The 19,094-nt window shown below is 40.6% G+C and overlaps 1 protein-coding gene and 1 long non-coding RNA gene across 5 annotated transcripts in view; one reads left to right on the plus strand and one right to left on the minus strand.

The window, feature by feature from the left end:
• The first annotated feature begins 1,130 nt into the window (after nt 1–1,130).
• On the plus strand, nt 1,131–2,329 carry LOC310724491. Of its 2 annotated transcripts, XR_014533077.1 has the most exons (5): nt 1,131–1,314; nt 1,431–1,576; nt 1,691–1,744; nt 1,885–2,001; nt 2,081–2,329. It is a non-coding gene; the product is annotated as an uncharacterized lncRNA (long non-coding RNA). The 2 variants fall into 2 exon arrangements; XR_014533078.1 differs by lacking the exon at nt 1,131–1,314 and having other exon boundaries at nt 1,365–1,576.
• A 133-nt stretch (nt 2,330–2,462) lies between these two features.
• The window catches only part of LOC310724504 (sarcoplasmic/endoplasmic reticulum calcium ATPase 2), a 29,886-nt gene continuing 13,254 nt past the window's right edge, over nt 2,463–19,094 (minus strand). For 2 of the 3 annotated variants that reach the window (XM_083538608.1, XM_083538609.1), the window contains exons 14-23: nt 18,850–18,975; nt 18,417–18,638; nt 12,570–12,681; nt 11,916–12,157; nt 11,517–11,737; nt 10,727–10,929; nt 9,560–9,645; nt 9,262–9,395; nt 7,346–7,463; nt 2,463–4,586 (exon numbers count right to left, since the gene is read on the minus strand). In XM_083538608.1, coding sequence (XP_083394734.1) covers nt 4,281–4,586; nt 7,346–7,463; nt 9,262–9,395; nt 9,560–9,645; nt 10,727–10,929; nt 11,517–11,737; nt 11,916–12,157; nt 12,570–12,681; nt 18,417–18,638; nt 18,850–18,975 — 1,770 coding nt within the window. In that variant the 3' untranslated portion in view covers nt 2,463–4,280. The remainder of the gene's footprint in view (nt 4,587–7,345; nt 7,464–9,261; nt 9,396–9,559; nt 9,646–10,726; nt 10,930–11,516; nt 11,738–11,915; nt 12,158–12,569; nt 12,682–18,416; nt 18,639–18,849; nt 18,976–19,094) is intronic. The other variant, XR_014533079.1, reaches the window with a different exon arrangement.

Here is a 19,094-nt window from a genome sequence, read left to right on the forward strand (position 1 = left end):
TTCATTCTTAAACTTGTAAACTTAACTGTAAATATTTACGATATGTGGTGAATATTATGCTTCCTAATATGATTCTCAATATATTTCTTATAAAAATTATATATAGGTTGTAAGTCGCTATTATTAAAAAGAGGTTTGCCTTGTTAGATAGGACAAAGACCCCAAACCGCTTTCCCTAAGAATTCTGGGAAGGTAATTAAAAAAAAAGTTTGCAATTTAAAACAATACATTAAAACTAACCAATATAATGAACAGAAAAATATTTTTTTTTTAATTCTTTTGACAATATTATTAAGAACACTACCAAAGTAAATTTTTTTTATTTTATTTTTAAGAGAAAGTGCCGTAAAATCCATAATAGAGCTTTATAATTTCATACTTCGTTCCTGATACTCTGTGGGCTCTTACAGCATGAACAAAAGGATGTATGATACATTCCCAAATGTTTCCCGGAAAAATTGTGCTGCTTATTGTCCTCCCTTTCTGACTAGTCTGAGAAAGCCCACATATGTGACCATGCACTTTTCACATGAGGTGAGTAACACTTGATCACACATGGGAACATTTCAACATGAAACTGATCTAAAATTGCACATGTGGACCCAAGCACACGTTGCATCATGTGAGCAATGTTCATAAATTAAAAAAAGCTACATGTAAAAATAATGTACACGTATTGTATTACGTGTGAACAGTCAGTCATAGACACACAAAAAAAAAACACCTGGGTTTAAAGAACACGAAATCAGTGGCAAAACTTAACTCTAAAAGAACTGGCAAAATGTAAACATTTTTATAATATAATAAAATAAATGTAATACTAATATTTATAATACTGATAAAATACTACTATACTACTACTACAAATACTACTACAGTACTAATAATAATTTGCTTAATAGTGATAAATAATCAGGAGAAAAGATGAAGAGGAAAAGGAAAAAGAGGAAAGAGGAAAAGGAAAAAAAATATTATTAATAAATAATTATTGGGTTTTTGTTTACATCAACCTGTAAATTGCTGTACCTGTAAATTCTCCTCAAAATTCTGATGTAAAAAAGGGTGTGTTTTGGATGCTGAAGTTGAGTCATAATCACTTGGTAAATGGTAGTATTAGATTTCAGTGATATCCAATCAACTTGCAGAGTGTGGGATAGTTATGAAAGAGTTCCTTAGAACATAGGGTACTAGTGGAGTGGTTTCCCCTCCTTATAAATGGGATGGAGGATAAAGAGGATCAGAAGAACCTGAGTTGAAAAGACCATCATTCTGAACCTCCATCAGATTTCATCACAAAAAACTACGCTGACATAAGTAAGTTTGTTCGTATGTTTGCAGTATAATTGTTGGGTCTAATTGATTTGTGAAATAATATTAATATGGAATATGTTTATATGTTGTGTTATCATTAAATAATTTTTCTGTTACAGTGCATTTCACAGTGTGTAGTGTTCTCCTGCTGCTGTTGGTGTGGTCTGCGTCATCGATGCCAGTTCAATTTTGCCAAAACACAGAAAGGCAAATTGAAAAAATTTTCAATTTGTTGCAGACTATTAAACGGGCAACTACAGGGACAGTAAGTGTCTTACGTACTGCACTACAATGAAAAAAAACTTTTTGTACAAATGACTGTGTTAATTATAGTAAATTCTTGCATGCATGCATGTAACACGGCGATTTCTCTTCACAGCCATTAAACCTGACAAAGCAAAGAGAGATCAAGCCCATTAGTAAATCAGAACAGGTACAGCATATAAAACACACAACAACAACAAAAAACAAAACAAAATCTGCTTTCACAATAATATAAAAAGGAAATGTTCTGCTCACATGCCTAAAATACTAAAATATACCCTTCTCTCTGTTTCGCTCTGTTTTGCATAGTGTGCACTTTTACAGAGGCTGACTAACTACCAGACATGTGACCTTAAAATGACTTCTGAAATCCAACAAATCAAGTACTTGAAAGAAGAAACCAAAGGCTTGGTGGACAACTTACAGGTAAAACCTCTTTTGCTAAAGAGAAAAAGGAAATATATCTGAGGCCAGTGATTCTAAAAAATATTTTGTGCTTTTACAGATATTCAAAACTGATGGCTGTGTTCTGTCAACTGCAGTATGCCCTTTTTCACGCTTGCCTTTGTGGACTAAAATCGAAGACCTTTTGAATGAGTGGTCTCATGATGTTACAGAATGCAACAGTACACTTCAGAGCATGTGTTAAACTTCAGGAAACATCCCAGACAATGAAGATTCGTTTTTGTTTTAGCTAATTTAAATATAAACCATTATTTACTATTTTATCCATTTATAAAAAAAAATGATTTTTTTTTTTAGTGTTCTCCGACTTGAACTACCTAAAAGAAAAATGTTTCCATGAAAGTTTTATTGTTATTTTCTGCAATAAATGTAAATTTAACTGTAATTGACAATTTAGAATAGGGAAATAAAAATAGAACACATTTTATATGTTTTGTTTTTATTTATTTTGCAGTTACAGCCCTTCTCTTTCCACTGGCAATAGAACATTTAAAAAAAACCACAAATATCTTCAACACAAATATGGTGTAATGTTAATGTGATAAAGAGTGAACTGTAGAAATCTCACTAAAAATGGAAGGTTACAAACAGAGTGGTGCAGTAAAATGTACTGTATGAATCAGTTTGTTTTTCACGACACTCAGACATTACAGCATACCTTAGGCAACAGTGACAGTAACTCATCTGCAGATGAGAAATCTTGAGTGAACCATATTACAACTAATAAATCGAATTTCTATGCTCTTATATTGCATGTTTAACAGTGGTGCATGAAATACACCATTTCTGTAATTGCAAGTCAAATGTCCTGCTTAAATTTTACTTAACTAAAAGTACTCCTTTTATATTTTAAATCTAGGAAAAGTACAAAAGTACTTGCATTTAAATGGACTTAAACATCAAAAGTAAACAACTGATCTATACGAATTAGATTTCAAATTTGGGGCAAGTCATAGTTTCATTCTCATACATATCATATCTTTTTAAGGAGTGTTCTATTGTAACAGACAAAAAGCGAGATGCGTAATCCACACAAACTTTCATGAGAACTGTGGGTTACAGCCTGACAGGTTGTACAGTACAGTACGGTACAGTATTCACTTCAAAGTTGTAAGAAACAGCATTTTTATCTGAAATGTACTGAAGATATAGCACTTTGTAGTACAATGTAGTGCAATTATTATTTTAGGGAAAATGAAAATACTAAATAAAATACAGACCCTCGTGAATGTTAAAACAATAAAATTGATGATGTGGATGATATTTTCCTTAAGCATTCATCAGAAGTGCACACATGTTTTTTTGTATCCCATAGAGAGAGTGATTAAGACTTTGAAGTCAAGCTTTCTGCTGAGCTCCGCCTAAAATGGATGTAAAGTTCAAATTGAAATCAAATGACATAGACGGGTCAGAATGTGGGATTAAACAGGTCTCAAAAGTGCTGTGTTTTGTTTGGACTTAGTATATGCGAAATCCTTTTTTTCCTGTTTCGCAGAAATATACTGAATCAAAATAAAAATAAAAAAATCCCATAATCCAGATTATAATGCTTATAATGATGGTACTGTAACATGGTAAACTTTTCACTGTACATGCGGTCAGTTCCCTTCTTTTAGTGGTCTTGAGTTTCTGGTTATTGTTTGTCTCACATGTTTTTTTTCCATATCCTAAACAATACAAATCCCCTAACATGCAGGTGAATGATTAATAAATATTCTAAATATATGCTTAAAAAGAACAACAAAAAATACGCAATAAGAACATACGGTAAATTTAATGTCCATTAACCATTAATGTCTCCATTTTAATTTTGCATGGATGTGAATGCTCTGTGTTGCCCAATGTGTATTGTCTGATTCCTAATGTAAAAATAACTGATGAGACAACAAATAATTTAAATGAATGAGTTGCAAACAAGCCTGTTCAAGTGGAGATAATATAGAGCTATATAAATATATTTTAAATGCATGAGGAATAAAGATGACAGGAATGTTTTTTGGGAAAATATGACAATTGCCTTCCTTCCTTCCTGGTTTTCCTCTCTGTTCTCATGTTCCCAATAATTCTGATTGTCCATGCTCAAAAAGTCTTCCTGTCCTATATTTTTTTTGCTTATACGTATGTTCATTTTATTTCCTTTTTTGGTGTTATATTCCTAATTCACCTTGTCTGAACTTAACCCCCCTCCAACTCTCCCACTAAAAACCACCCACTCCCTCTTCTTACATTATCTTCGCTTACTATTCCCAGAAGATGTTTATAATATCTGAGTCCAAGCTGTAAATCCAAAACAAAAGGGGAGCAGAAATGAACACAAATGCCCAGGAGACATCCTTTAGACCTCGTTGTATTTTGACGACCAGGTCAGCAAATACACCTTGGCCATAATTCTGTCTGTCCTCTTCCTCTTGTTCAAGGTCAGTGCCTGGCTCAATGTAGTGCCTTGCCAAGAATTTCAGGGCTTCATCCATCAGGATAACTGGAAGGGACATCTTTAAAACGGTAACCCACTGCGGCCAAGACAGTGGCCGGATCTGGAAAATCATCTGTAATAGAATACGAGTATCTGTGTTAGGCAAATTACTTACAGTAGTAAGCACATGCTCTCTCTCTCTTACACTGACTATTACATATGTGGGTGTGCCTTAGCCATGTGTCAACAATGAATTCCAGTTTTCCTTCCCTAAGGGAAGGAAATGAATAAGTCAGCTGCAAGATCTGAAAGAGGATCCAATGATTCTTACCCAGAAGGCAGACATCAGTTTTTTCCCCACTTGATTTTCACAATTTGTTGTGTCAACATATTTCAATTTTTTTTTTACATCATAGGGTAAAACAACATAATGGTACAATGTTTTACATTTCCAACGAAGTGCACACTTACACATGAGTCAGAGCATTTGATTCACACACAGCCTGACTAAATATCTTTACAGAATTGCCTGCTGTACAATGCAAGTCAACCTTTAAAGCACAGGGAGTTTTATATTGACTGACTATTTACTCATGCTAATCAGAAATCCGTGATTCAAAGACTTGTCACGACTTGATATTTTTGCCTGTAACTCAAGATATTCCTGTAATGCAATGGCTCTTCAATTTATTAATTATAATTTATATATATACAAATACATTTACACAAATCTTAAACTCAACTTGCTGTATTCTGTAGCTTCTCCGCGTTATTACGATCATAATCACCATGAACCATCATTATCACCATGACACTTGTATAGGCTCTTTGAACATCTAATTTTAGAAATCTGTCCAGCCATCAGTCCATTTTTTTTTTTTTGTAGTATGCAACTAGGATGCAGCCGAAATGTATTAAACACTTTCATTTTGAACACAGCAACTAGTCAATGATTACTGGAAGAAAATTTTTGTAAAATGCATATGATTGGGCTTATGAGAGTTTTTACCTACTCCCCACACACTATCAAACTTGTGTAAAGCACTTTTACCTGAATATCATAGATATTATTCAAATAATACTGTTTGTAAATTCTGATTGTCTGGCAAAGCAGCATGACTTATCATTACGTCTGTCTGCAATCATCCGTCATCTGTCATTATCTACATGAATATCTCATGAGTCAAATGGCTACAGATCCACTAAGCCAGCATTTTGCCTTATTTAGTAATTCAATACAAAAAGTGAAACTTGTATATTATATAGATTCATCACACACAAACTTATTTCAAGTGTTTATTTCTTTTAATTGTGATGATTTTGGCTCCCATTTAACAAAAACCCACCAATTCACAAATCTCAAAAAATGAGAATAATTCATAAGACCAATAAAAAAAAATTTTGTGAATTGTTGGCCTTCTGGAATGTATGTTCATTTATATGTACTCAATACTTGGTAGCTCCTTCTTTTGCTTTAATTACTGCTTAAATTTGGCGTGGCATGGAGGTGATGAGTCTGTGGCACTGTTGATGTGGTATTGAAGCCCAGGTTTTTTTTACAGTGACCTTCAGCTCATTTGCATGTTTTGGTCCCTTGTTTCTCATTTTCCTCTCGACAATACACCATTGATTCTCTATGGGGTTCAGGTCTGGTAAGTTTGCTGGCCAGTCAAGCACACCAACCATGGTCATTTAACCAACCTTTAATGCTTTTGGCAGTGTGGGCAGGTGCCAAATCCCGCTGGAAAATGAAATCAGCATCTCCATAAAGCTGGTCAGCAAAGGGAAGCGTAAAGTGCTAGAAAAATACCTGGTAGACAGCTGTGCTGACTTTGGACTTGATAAAACACAGTGGACCAACACCAGCAGATGACATGACTCCCCAAAGCACCACTGACTGTGCAAACTTTACGCTTGACCTCAAGCAAATTGGATTCTGTGCCTTTCTTCTCTTCTTCCAGACTCTGGGACCTTTATTTCCAAATGAAATGCAAAATTGTCTTTTCTTTCATCTGAAAAAAAAAAAGACTTTGGCCCACTGAGCAACAGTCCAGTCCTTTTTGTCCTTTGCCCAGGTAAGACACCTCTGACGTTGTCTCTGGTTCAGAAGGGGCTAGAGACAAGAAATGCGTCTGTGCGTGGTGGCTCTTGAAGCACTGACTCCAGTTGCAGTCCACTCTTTGTGAATCTTCCCAAATTCTTGAATAGGCTTCGTTTCATCTTTTTCCACCACAACTTTCTATTAATGTGCTTGGATACAGCACTCTGTGAACATCCAGATTATTTATCAATGATTTTTTGTGTCTTACCCTCCATGTGCAGGGTGTCAATGATCGTCTTCTGGACAACTGAAAATTTGATTTGGATTTGATTTGAACTCACTATGATTGTGTATTCTGAACCAGACTGAGACACCATTTAAAGGTTTAGGAAACGTTTGCAGGTGTATGGATTTAATTAGCTGATTAGAGTGTGACACCACAAGTCTCCAATATTGAACCTTTGCACAATATTCTAATCTTCTGAGATATTGAATTTTGGGTTTTCATTAGCTGTAAGCCATAATCATCAAAGTTAAAAGATATAAACACTTGGAATATTTCAGTCTGTGTGTGAATAATCTATATAATATATGAATTTCACTTTTTGTATTTAATTACTAAAATAAATCAACTTTTTATGATATTCTAAATTATTGAGATGGACCTGTATATATTTAAGTTTAATAAGTACAAAGTGACTTGTTTTTGTGAAAGACAACCACATTCTAACCAAATTCAAAAACAATCACCACAAACATCATGTTAAACAGTACAGCACATGTTGAGTGGTTTGAGTCGCTTTGTCCAGGCACGTTTGGAATTTTGAAGAGAAACACTAGCTTGTACTTACAGGCAGTGGATCCACATATAGGATAAGGAAATGGAGGGCCATGGAAAGACAGATAGCACCCACAAGCCAGGGGTTTGACCAGGGAGGCATCTTCAGCAGAGACTGGTTCTCAGACAGGCTACACACGCACGCACACACACACACACACACACACACACACACACACACACACACACACACACACACACACACTTAAAACCAGAACCAGGCTTTGTAATAACCTTCATAAGATACTACCTAAACATATTTTGCAATTATTAATGACAATATTATCATTTCAATCTGTTTTTGTTGATTTACATTAATTGCTTTTAAAATCACATAAGCAAAACATATTGGATAGTTTCAGTATCCAAAGTTCCTACAGTTATCATCTGGCTGGAGCATCATTGTTGTGCTCTGCTTGGACATGAAGCCCCACGCTGCTATCTGTGTATCTGATTATATATATATATCAGGGGGTTAGGGGGAAGAAACGCAAAACTTAAAATTGCTTGTTATTTTTTATTAACCCAGTGTATTATTACTATAAGAAGCTCCTCCACATTCTCTCTGTGTTTCCCATCAAGGATCGGAAGTGCTTACTTATATGCATCAGAGAAAAGAGTCCATTGTTGGGATGGCTGAGGTCCTTCACTATCTTCATGGCCCTGGTCTGGCAACTTTTGTTGTGGATGTCCAGCAGGTCAGGGAGCTCGGTGCGGATGGTATGCTTGGCTGACCACACCACCCTCTAAAGGGCCTCGTTTGTTCTGCATGGTGCTGTTCCCAAACCAGGAAGTGATGCTACTCGTCAGGACGCTCTCAATGGTGCAGGTTTAGGAAGTCCTTAGCACCTGAGAGAATAGTTTAAAGTCCCTTAAGTGTCACAGATGGTACAGATGCTGCCGGGCCTTCTTCACAAGGGTGTGGATGTGACAGGACTAAGACAGATCCTGCATCCTGCAACACCCAGGTACCGGAAACTGTCCAATCTCTCCACTGGGGACCCATTGATCTTCAGCAATTAGTTTGACCGCTCCTGCTTGTGCTGACGTCCACTATTAACTCCCTAGTCTTGCTGACGTTCAGAAGAAGAATGTTCTCCTGGCACAATCTCTCTAGGTTTTTAATCTCCTGTAGGTAGGCCGTCTTGTCGTTGTTGTAGATCAGGCCCACCACAACAGTGTCTTCAGAAAACTTGATGATGGTTGTATATTTGGAAGTGGCCACACAGCCATAGGTGTACAGTGAGTATAGCAGGGGGTTTAGAACACATCCCTGAGGAGCTCCAGTGTTGAGAGTAAAGGAGGTTGAGGTGAGATCATATATATATATATATATGCTTAATAATATATATGCTTTCTGACTAACTCTAGCTAACTGAAAATGTTGGCAGTGATCTACCATAGCACAATCATCATTAAATTACATATTGGAAACGAGAACCAGTATCGCAATGAACAGATGACCTCAGCAGCAACACATCCCCACACAGCCACCAATTAAATCTTTCACTTATAATTCACACAAACACAAACGTATATCAATAAGCTGGCCACAGCACTAGTTTTGGCTGTCCTTTTAGTTTTTATCACTCACTGTTATTATACTGTATATACTTTTAATATTTAATATTCTAGCATGACCTACTTTTTATAAGTAAACACTTATTTTTTTCACATTCAAAGTCAGAATAGCACAATCAAGCTCAGGAGTAAAGAGATCCTCCCATCAGAAGTGCCCGTTTTGCTACCAGCTAACTGCTAGTGCCTATTTGGTCACTGCAGGACGTGATTAAAATCGACCTGAGCTTGTTTTTCTGGAATTTTAGTTTTGTCTGACCCTACAGATGATTGCCATTAGTGTTTCTCATTCATAGTGCTCAGACTTAAAAATTAACTGCACCAAAAATCAAGCCTAAGGCAAGAACTTACCTGTTGAGGGCATTGCACATCTCTATGGTGACCAGCACTGACAGAGCCATAGTCATAGGATAGGGTGATTCAAATACAGAGCACTGAACTCCTGCAAAGTCAGAATGTCCCTCACTGCACTGCAGATAGTGAGACTGATAGAAACAAAAAAATTGAGACAAAAAATATTCAAAGTGCCATGAAACGACTTAAAATGATAAAAATCACAACTCTCTTACTATTTGTGCTAATATATAAAATGTTAATAGAATCATAGTTATCAAAGATAAAAAATAGTTTAAAGATTTAGGTCTCTGACCAGTTGATAGAAAGAGAGTTTTGGTCCATCATGTGCTGCCATGAACCACCAAGCCGCAGCGCCCACTGTAGCTACTCCCACATAACCTGTAGCAAGAAGATCAAGAATAAATCAAATAGTCTTCTTGAGATAGAGTATAGAATGTTCCAAACCGAAATATTTCTGGGACATATCCATTTGGCAGTAAACATTGTTCATAACAATAGCAAAGAATCATAATTTACACATCTTATAGTTTTTTTTATTGCAAATGCGAAAATTAGCTCTAAGCCTAAGCCTCAGTTTTCAATCACAAACCCTCTGCTCTCACTCACAATTCAATTAGTAATGTGGTTGACATCTGCTAATCTTTTACCAGCCTCATTTTCAGCACTGTCAGCTGAAAACATCGCTTTCGTCACAATGAAGCACACACGCATAGAAACCCACCATTGCAAAACCCAAACAAATCTACAGAGTCATAAGTAAAGCATAATTAACTCATCCAATCTAACTACCTTATACATCTAATCAATTAGTTGGCATTCGTGGACAATTAATTTCATTATCTTTTATTATCGATTTTATCGATTAGTTACAGCCCTACTAAATACCATAAAACATAAACAAAATAGTCTGACACATGGACAAAAATGAGTAAATAAACAAATCAAAACCAAGAAGTGCTGTGGACTGTAAGTATATATATATATATATATATATATATATATATATATATATATATATATATATATATATATATATATATATACACACACACATCTGCTAATTTTTTTTTAAACCAGCCTCATTTTCAGCACTGTCAGCTGAAAACGCCGCTTTCATCACAATGACATAGAGTCATCAGTGAAGCATAATTACCTCATTCATTGTCTAATTTGGTTTTGCTTCTGCTCAATTTAAAAATAAACTGAACCTTGGTCTTATCAAATGTGCAGAAAGTAATACAACATGCTTCACATCGGGCTATATCACACCACTGAGCTTGGACTATTTTACTACACCAGCACTGTATGTTTGTGCTTCTTTTCTTTACATAACAGCTGCTCTGGATTTAATTCAAATCACAGGTTTATATAATTGTGCTCATTTGAACAAGTGTTTTTCATTGTTTCTATAGAAACAGCACAATCACAGGAATTGGCATGACATGCATTGTCCACTCACAGCCAATGATGAGGTATCTGCAGAAAAGCCAGCCTGAGATGAGGGGCTCTTTGGGAGAGCGTGGGGGTCGTGACATTATATCCAGGTCAGGGGGATTAAAGCCTAGTGCAGTGGCAGGGAAGCCGTCCGTCACCAGATTCACCCATAGCAACTGAACTGGGATGAGAGCCTCGGGCATGCCCAGAGCAGCAGTCAGAAAAATACTAAGTTTGAGAGATCAAGGATAAAACAAGAAGAATAAACAGATTTATAGGAGTTTTAGAGATAGAGTAGCCCTGACACATTGGTTTCAGATAACATAATGAAAACAATAATTATTATACAAAATGTTGATTTTTGGCAATAACCTGTCTAAAAAAATTTACATGTTTACATTTTACTAATTCAAAATTCTGGTTGTGCCAGGGAACCAGCCAAATATTGGACTTGTTTTTATAAATATATGGTGTTTGCATCGTAAGAGCTACATAAAATAAAAAATTCCTACAAAGTTTTTTAAGCATCTCTAATTGCACCAGTGTGTGTCAGTGTGCGCATAGTGACCCGGTTTCCTATGAATGGTGTTCCAAAGAATGGTTACAAATCAGCAGTGACTCTGACCAGGATAAAGAAGACGAATGCTGATATCAGACAATGATCATATCACCTTTGTTCATCACTTTAATTCTGGTCTGGGTCATGGTAGACCAGCCAATCACAGGACCACTAGCTAAAATGCACCATGCAGAATCATAATATATGTGCATGTATTTCTCCTATTCTCTTTCTTTCTCTGCCTCTCACTACTCACCACACCACCTCGCCAATGTTAGAGGAAATGAGGTAGCGGATAAACTGCTTCATGTTGTTGTAGATGGCACGACCCTCCTCCACTGCAGCAACTATGGTGGAGAAGTTATCGTCAGCTAGGATCATCTCAGAAGCTGATTTGGCCACTGCTGTCCCTGAGCCCATCGCTATCCCAATCTCAGCTTTTTTCAGAGCAGGAGCATCATTCACTCCATCACCAGTCTATAAGCAACAACAGAGGGGAAGAGCAAATGTAAATAAGTATACAAGCCAGTAAAAAAACCCCAAGAAAAATAAATAGATAAAAATTGCATATACAAAATTAAAAATAATTCGAGAATATATATCAAATGTATATATATATATATATAAAAATGTATAAAATCTTTTACATATTCACCATAGCTGTGATATCGTTGAGGCTTTGAAGGTACTCTACAATGCGACTCTTGTGAGTTGGTTCAACGCGGGCGAAGCAGCGGGTAGTGAGGCAGGCTTGGCGTTGCAGGTGGGGCGGCAGCTCGTCAAACTCTCGCCCAGTCAGCCCTCCACCAAAAGGTGCTCCCTCTGCCTCCTCTTCCTCCTGCTCTGTTATAATCCCGACACGTCTGCAGATCGACAGTGCTGTGCCTTTATTGTCACCTGCATATTACACAGAAACACACTGCAATCATGAATAAGGTATTTCCAGGCATTTAAAAATTAATGAATGAGAATTGTGAAATATTGTGTAGTTTCTGTATTTTTGTGCACTTTTTGATGAGCATTTGTTTGTACATTAGACATTATACTGCAATAAAGGGCAGACATAATTATTGTTATCATAAACAATTTATCATGGACATCCACCATTTTATAGTAGGATTCATTACACTTACACTATATTAAAAAAAATCCACTTGTGTTTTCACAGAATTATAAATAACTTGCAGGTTATTGAGAATTAAAGGTCGTCAAGGGTCATTATTGCATATCATAACATGCTGTAACCATAAATTAAACAATATAACAATTAAAAAGACTTAATATTAGCATAAACATATTGTAGTCTTACCAGTGATCATGATGACGCGTATACCAGCCTGCCTGCACATGCGCACCGCGTTCAGCACCTCTTTTCTAGGAGGGTCCAACATCCCCACACACCCCACAAACGTCAGCTCTGACTGCAGGAGAGGAACAGATGTATATACCTCCATTATATTCCTGTCCAGCACTTTGACCTATGGTTCCTTTGGAAATGTGACGCAGCATAGAACATACAGACCAGGGCACTCTAAATCTTCTCCCCAATTTAGTGATTTGTCCCATAATCTTGCATGGTAGATTTTTTCTTTACTGAATTTTTGGAGGATACAACACATAGCAAAGTAGTTAACCATATACTGATACTCTGATGGTGATATACTGTAATGCAACAAGTCATTGAGGCATAGTCTAGTCTAATCTAATCTAATCTATTAGAATAAGTGACTATAATAACCTATATATCTCATGTTTTTGATAACTTTAGGTTACTTACGTAACCCTGGTTCTCTAAAAACAGGAGTGAGGTATCTCACTATGGGAATCGCCTCGGGCGTGACCAATCCTGGAAGCATCAATCACACCACGTCTGATAAAAAGAGATAACCCCTCTCACTGAAGAGAGTGGAAGTGAGAGAAATGACAAACAACCGATACACGATGTTACCATCATCCGTTGTCATGAAATATATATATATATATATATATATATATATATATATATATATATATATATATATATATATATATAAAACCATATATCATATACATACATACATATACGCACATACAAAATGTATACATATATGTATTACACACTCAGGATGGAATGAGCCAGCGAAGGCTCCGTGACATCCAGCCTATAAAAACGGACAAAAGTGTGCGGCAAAGCCCAGCATGCTGCCGCACAGATGTCCTGAATCGAAACACCCTTAAAAAGCGCCCACGAAGCGGCCAAGCCTCGGGTAATATGAGCCCTCAGTCCTTCCGGAGGGTTAAGACCCACGCTATTATAACTCATTATAATAGCCTTCACGAGCCAATGGGACAGGCGCTGCCGGGAAACGGGACTTCCCTCACGGGAACCAGCCCATGAAACAAACAGCTGATTACTCCGTCTTAATCCCTTCGTCCTGTCAACATAGTGACGTAACGCACAGACAGGACACAGACAGTAAAGCCGCTCCTACTCCGCTGAGGAAAAAGGAGGCGGGTGAAAGGCCATTATATCCACCTGTCTGCAGGCGAAAGCTGACTCGCTCCCCTTAGGGACAAAAGCCGGATTAGTCTTGAGAGCCACTCGCGAGAAATCCAAAGCAAAACGCATACAGGAGTTATGAACAGACAAAGCATGAAGTTCACTAACCCGCTTCGCGGTAGAAAGAGCCAATAACAAAGCAACCTTAAGCGACAGGAGCTTTAAATCAATACTCCCTATCGGCTCAAAGGGAGACTGAGAGAGCGCGCTCAGGACCACGGACAGGTCCCATGGCGGAACCAGCGGCTTTGAGAACGTGCTCAGGCGCCGCCGCGCCCCCTTTATAAACCTGCACACGAGCGGGTGATGACCGATAGTATTACCGTCAATCCCTACGTGGCATGCAGAAACGGAGGCGAGATAAACCTTAACGGTTGAAAAAGCCCTGCCCTTATCCAAAAGTTCCTGCAAAAAGCACAACACATCTGCCACAGAACAGTGAAAAGGGACGATACGTCTCTGAGCACACCATAGCTCAAACACATTCCATTTCCTATCATATGCAGAGCGCGTCGAAGCTGCTCTCGCATTCTGAATCGTCTCAATCACCCTCGGAGGCAAACCCGCGACACTAAGATTCATCCTCTCACGGGCCAGGCCCAGAGAGCCACTCTGTCCGGTGTCGGGTGAAAAATCTCCCCGCGCGCTTGTGAGAGGAGATCCCTGCGCAACGGGAGAGGCCAGGGTCGATTGTGCAGGAGTTGGAATATCTCCGTCAGCCACACTTTCCCTGGCCAGTTCGGAGCGATTAGTATGACAGAGTGACCGCCTTCTCTTACTCTTTGTAAAGTCGGCATGATCAGACTCAGTGGAGGAAATGCGTAAATAATGATAAAATGGAAAATGGGAAATGGTGGGCTAACGCATCCACACCCATAGAAAAGAACAGAGGGCAATGAGTGTTTTCGTGCGAGGCGAAGAGCTCCACCTGAGGATGGAGAGACCACTCCCCTGGACAAGAGATCCGCCCCCGCATTCAGCACTCCCGGCACATGAGTCGCTCCCAGCGACAGGAAATGCTCCATGCCCCACACCATGAGATCTCGCGCCAGACGGTGAAGTCGAGGAGAGCGCGATTTATGTACGCCACCGCCGTCGTGTTGTCTGATCTGACCAATACGTGGTGACTCCGATGAAACTGCACGAAATGTTTCAAAGCTAGAAACACCGTTTACAGCTCCAGAAAGTTTATGTGCGCGCACCGAAGTGAAACGGGCCATTTCCCTTTGGCCATCCTGCCTTTGCACACCACACCCCAACCTGCGAGTGACGCATCCGTTGTCACTACTTTTCTCAGGGAAACAGCCCCCAGCGGGGTTCCAGACTCGAGAAAATCGCGATTTCTCCAGTGATGGAGAGCGCGTCAGCACAGTGATGTCACCATCACCTTGCGATTGAGGTGGCGCTTCGGACATAAGCGCTGCGCCGTAACCCAGCACTGAAACTCTCTCATTCGCAACAGTCCCAGCGGTATGACAGACACTGACGAAGCCATCAGCCCCAGCAGGCGTAAACAGAGTCTAAACGGAACTGTCCTTCCTCTCTGAAAAAGAGAGAGACAACTGCGAATCGACCTGATGCGCTCTTCTGATAGAAAAGCCTGATACAGGTCCGAGTTCAATCTGAGACCCAGGTATATTATTTCCTGTGCGGGCACCAAGCAGCTCTTTGTCTCGTTTATTCTGAAACCTAAGCCAGTCAGGTGAGACAGAAGAGATCGTCCTAATACGCTGACACTCTTAAACCCGTCGTTCTCAACGGAGACAGTGCAGCTTCGACACATTTGGTAAAGATCCGCGGAGCTAGAGCTAGCCCGAACGGAACCGCCAAATATTCGAAGGCTGTGCCCTGATAGGCAAAGCGTAGGAATCTTCTGTGTGCCGGATAAATGCTTATGTGGTAATACGCGTCCTTCAGATCCACTGACGTAAACCAGTCTCTGGGACGAATAACACTGTACAAAGCTTTCAATGTGAGCATCTTTAACTTGTACTTTCTGAGGTGTTCGTTGAGGTTCCGTAAATCCAGAATGGGACGGAGACCCCCCCCCTTTCTTGGGAACGACAAAGTACCGGGAATAAAAGCCGAGTTGGCTGTATTCTCGCGGCACCGATCGAATTACCCCTTTGCTTAGTAAGGAGGTTATTTCGTCCTCCAAAACCTGAGCAGATTTGCCCTCTGCTGTCGACCAAATCACGCCGCTGAAAAGCGGTGGTCTCACGGCAAACTGCAGACGATATCCCCGCTGTATTGTGGAATACACCCAATGATGAACTGCGCATGCGCGCCAACTCTCCGCGCGAGCAGAGAGCGGACCTCTGTGGCTCTCGCATACAGACGGCGCGGTGGCACCATCTGGCGGCGGAGCCGGGGGTTGCAACTCTAATTCGAGTTCTTTTATTGTGTGTGTGGATTTTTTCACTTTCCCCTTTTTTACACACATCTGTGCCCTCGGCCCACTGCCTGGATGCACAGAACAAATCTTTAATATTTTCGAACAAACATGGAACATTCTGCTCTCTCTCTTGCATAACCCCGCGGGTGGAGAGGGGAGAAGCAACTTCCCGGGCACAGGGGGAACTGGTGCCAACACTCCAACCGGGGAAACCTCGTTCGTCAAACACAGTCTTTGAAACGCTCCCCAACGCATTTTCGCTGGAGGGGAAGGACAAGACTCCTGAGATGAGTCAAGGGGTGCTACAGAAACTCCGAGAGTGCTGCCACCTCTCTTTTGACCCAAAATCAGACCACAGGTTAGGTCGCCCGCCTTTTCTTCCCTCCCTGAGGGCCCGCTGGGCGATGCCTAGCAGCCGCCGCTGCAAAAGAGGTCTTGTTCCTGGGCTGGGGCTGTTTCTGGCGAGCCTTCCCGCGCATTGACTGCTGGGGTGGGGGTTGCCTAGGGGCCCCAAAACCAGGCTGTCTCTCCCTGGGCGTAGGGGCGAAATATGAACGTGCGGGTGGGGGAGGGCGAGCAGGAGGCTTCCTTGGGAGGCATGCTTCAAACGCTTCACAGTCCTTCTTGCGAAGGTCGCATTGCTGGCGCATATTCGCCACCGCAGCCCCGAAAAGGGGGTGGTTTGTACATCCCCAAAGCCTCCATATCGTGCACCTCCAGTCTAGAGAAACCCTTAACGGGCACTCTATGCGAGAAGGGCTTGTCCCAAAAACGACGCATTTCTGTGACACACGCCGGTACAGCAGGAATCAGCTGCTTAACTGGGTAAATGCGCGATGGCAGCCTCTTCCCATCATATAAATCCCTCTCAGCGTCCTGATGCACCTGCTGAGATGGCCATTCGATGGAAAGTTTCTTGGCTGCTCTTCTACACACCTACACGAGGTCCAGCTCACCTGGCATGGGGGAAGGGCCCGTAGCACTTCCAGGTCTGGAGAGAAGATCAGGAGGAAGGATAGCATCCTCCTCGTCGTCCTCCAAATCTTCCTCCAAAAAATGAGCGACCTCATCATCTTCCTCTCCCTCATGCTTGTTATCCAGTAGAGAGTTAGATTCGAAGAGTGAAGGAAGGACAGGAGAATCCTCGTCTATCAACTCTCCCCAGCTGCACTGTGCTTGCGAAGCAGCTTCGTCCCTCTCTGCGGGCAGCGGAGAGAGAGATGGATCCCCTTTATTTGCGGCCGCGACTCGCAGGCGGCGCTCCCGAACCCTTGACGGGAAAAGAGCGCAGTGCGGGCAGCACTCGGGGTTAGCAAGCACGGTTTGAGCGTGCCGAACTCCCAAGCACACGATGCACAGAGGATGAGAGTCTTTTGCCGAGATCGTAGACCCGCATGCACACGGTCGGGATTGAACTTTCCCCGCCGTGCACCCGGATGAACTCGCAGTCGCCATAACGGAGGTGCAATCACCAGACGAAAAAGAAAAGGGAATAACGAGATCACCACGACGTGCTTCTCGAAACGGGTCTCGAACGATATTTAAATACAAAAACGCTTGACGCGATGTGAAAAAGAAAATAAGGAAAGAAACAGCAGAAAGGAATATCCGCTTTGACAGTGGATAATCTCCTAAAGAAGCAGCCGCTCTCGGAGACGTACCTTAACGGCCAGTCTATGAAAAGTTAAGCGACCGCCCCCAGAGGATCTGCTGAGGATAGTTTCCTAAAAGGATCTTCACGGGGAAGAGAACGAGAATGAGGCAGGGACCGCCGGCAGCGGTGTATATAGGGAGGCAGGACTCCCGCATCACTGTCGTGATTGGTCTGTCAGCCGACAGACGTGGTGTGATTGATGCTTCCAGGATTGGTCACGCCCAAGGCGATTCCCATAGTGAGATACCGAACGAATGTTTGAAAGAGAACCAGATTGCATTTGCAAAAAAATAATTAGTTCAGACATGCACTTCTCCTGAGGCACAGATAATATTACAAAATTCTTGACAGATCATAGTCTATAGAAACATCCCTTACAGTCATGTTCTTAATAAAATGTCTTATATTCTGAGTGACAGCATTTGTGTTGTAAATTGGAAAATGTCAAATGATGCCAGCAGGTGAATGGTGGCAGGAAGGGTTCAGAGTTCCTTTGTGGTAAAACTGTTTAGGTTTTGGCAGTGTATAAAAGAGTCCTACATGGGCCATGTTGCTCAGACGTACATACCTCATACTCAGAAAAGGTAGATGAGTTCTCCACGTTCAGGGTCCGTGGGTCCGGTGGTGAGTCTCTGGTTGCCATGGCAAGGCAGCGTAGGGTGTCACGACCTGAAGTCCACTCTCTTACTGTGGCTAAGAGCTGTTCCCTAAGGTCAGAGGTTAAGGGCACTCGTGCACCACCACTAGCACGGATCCAACAACAACGCTCCAAAACGCTCTCTGGTGCCCCCTGTGATTAAAATAGAGGCAGGAGAAAAAATATGTAATCATTCTATTACTTACTATACATTTATTATTCTTTTTGTTAATATTTTCTTTCACTAGCCTCAGCATTGCTTCGGCCCCAAGACAAAACTTTGGATATCTGATCGTTATGCTTAAAAATCAATTAGAATAAAAAAGCTATTAAATACATGACAGAAAAAAAAAAAAAAAAAGACCTTAATAAACATCTTGGCTCCTGTGACAGAGCGGGACAGTTTGTTAGGAGTGCAGAAGACAGACATGGACTTCCTGTCTCGAGAAAATTCCAACGTCAATTCTTTCCTCATTAACTGTTTTATCACCTGAACGGAAAGAATGATCAATTCACACACTGTAGATGAGCAATACATTTACTATACACACTGACAAACACATCCTTTTTAACATACTTTTACCCACCATTCCTCCCACATTCACTCCC

This window comes from Silurus aristotelis (assembly GCF_946808225.1).
Source record: "Silurus aristotelis genome assembly, chromosome: 4".
NCBI lineage: Eukaryota > Metazoa > Chordata > Actinopteri > Siluriformes > Siluridae > Silurus > Silurus aristotelis.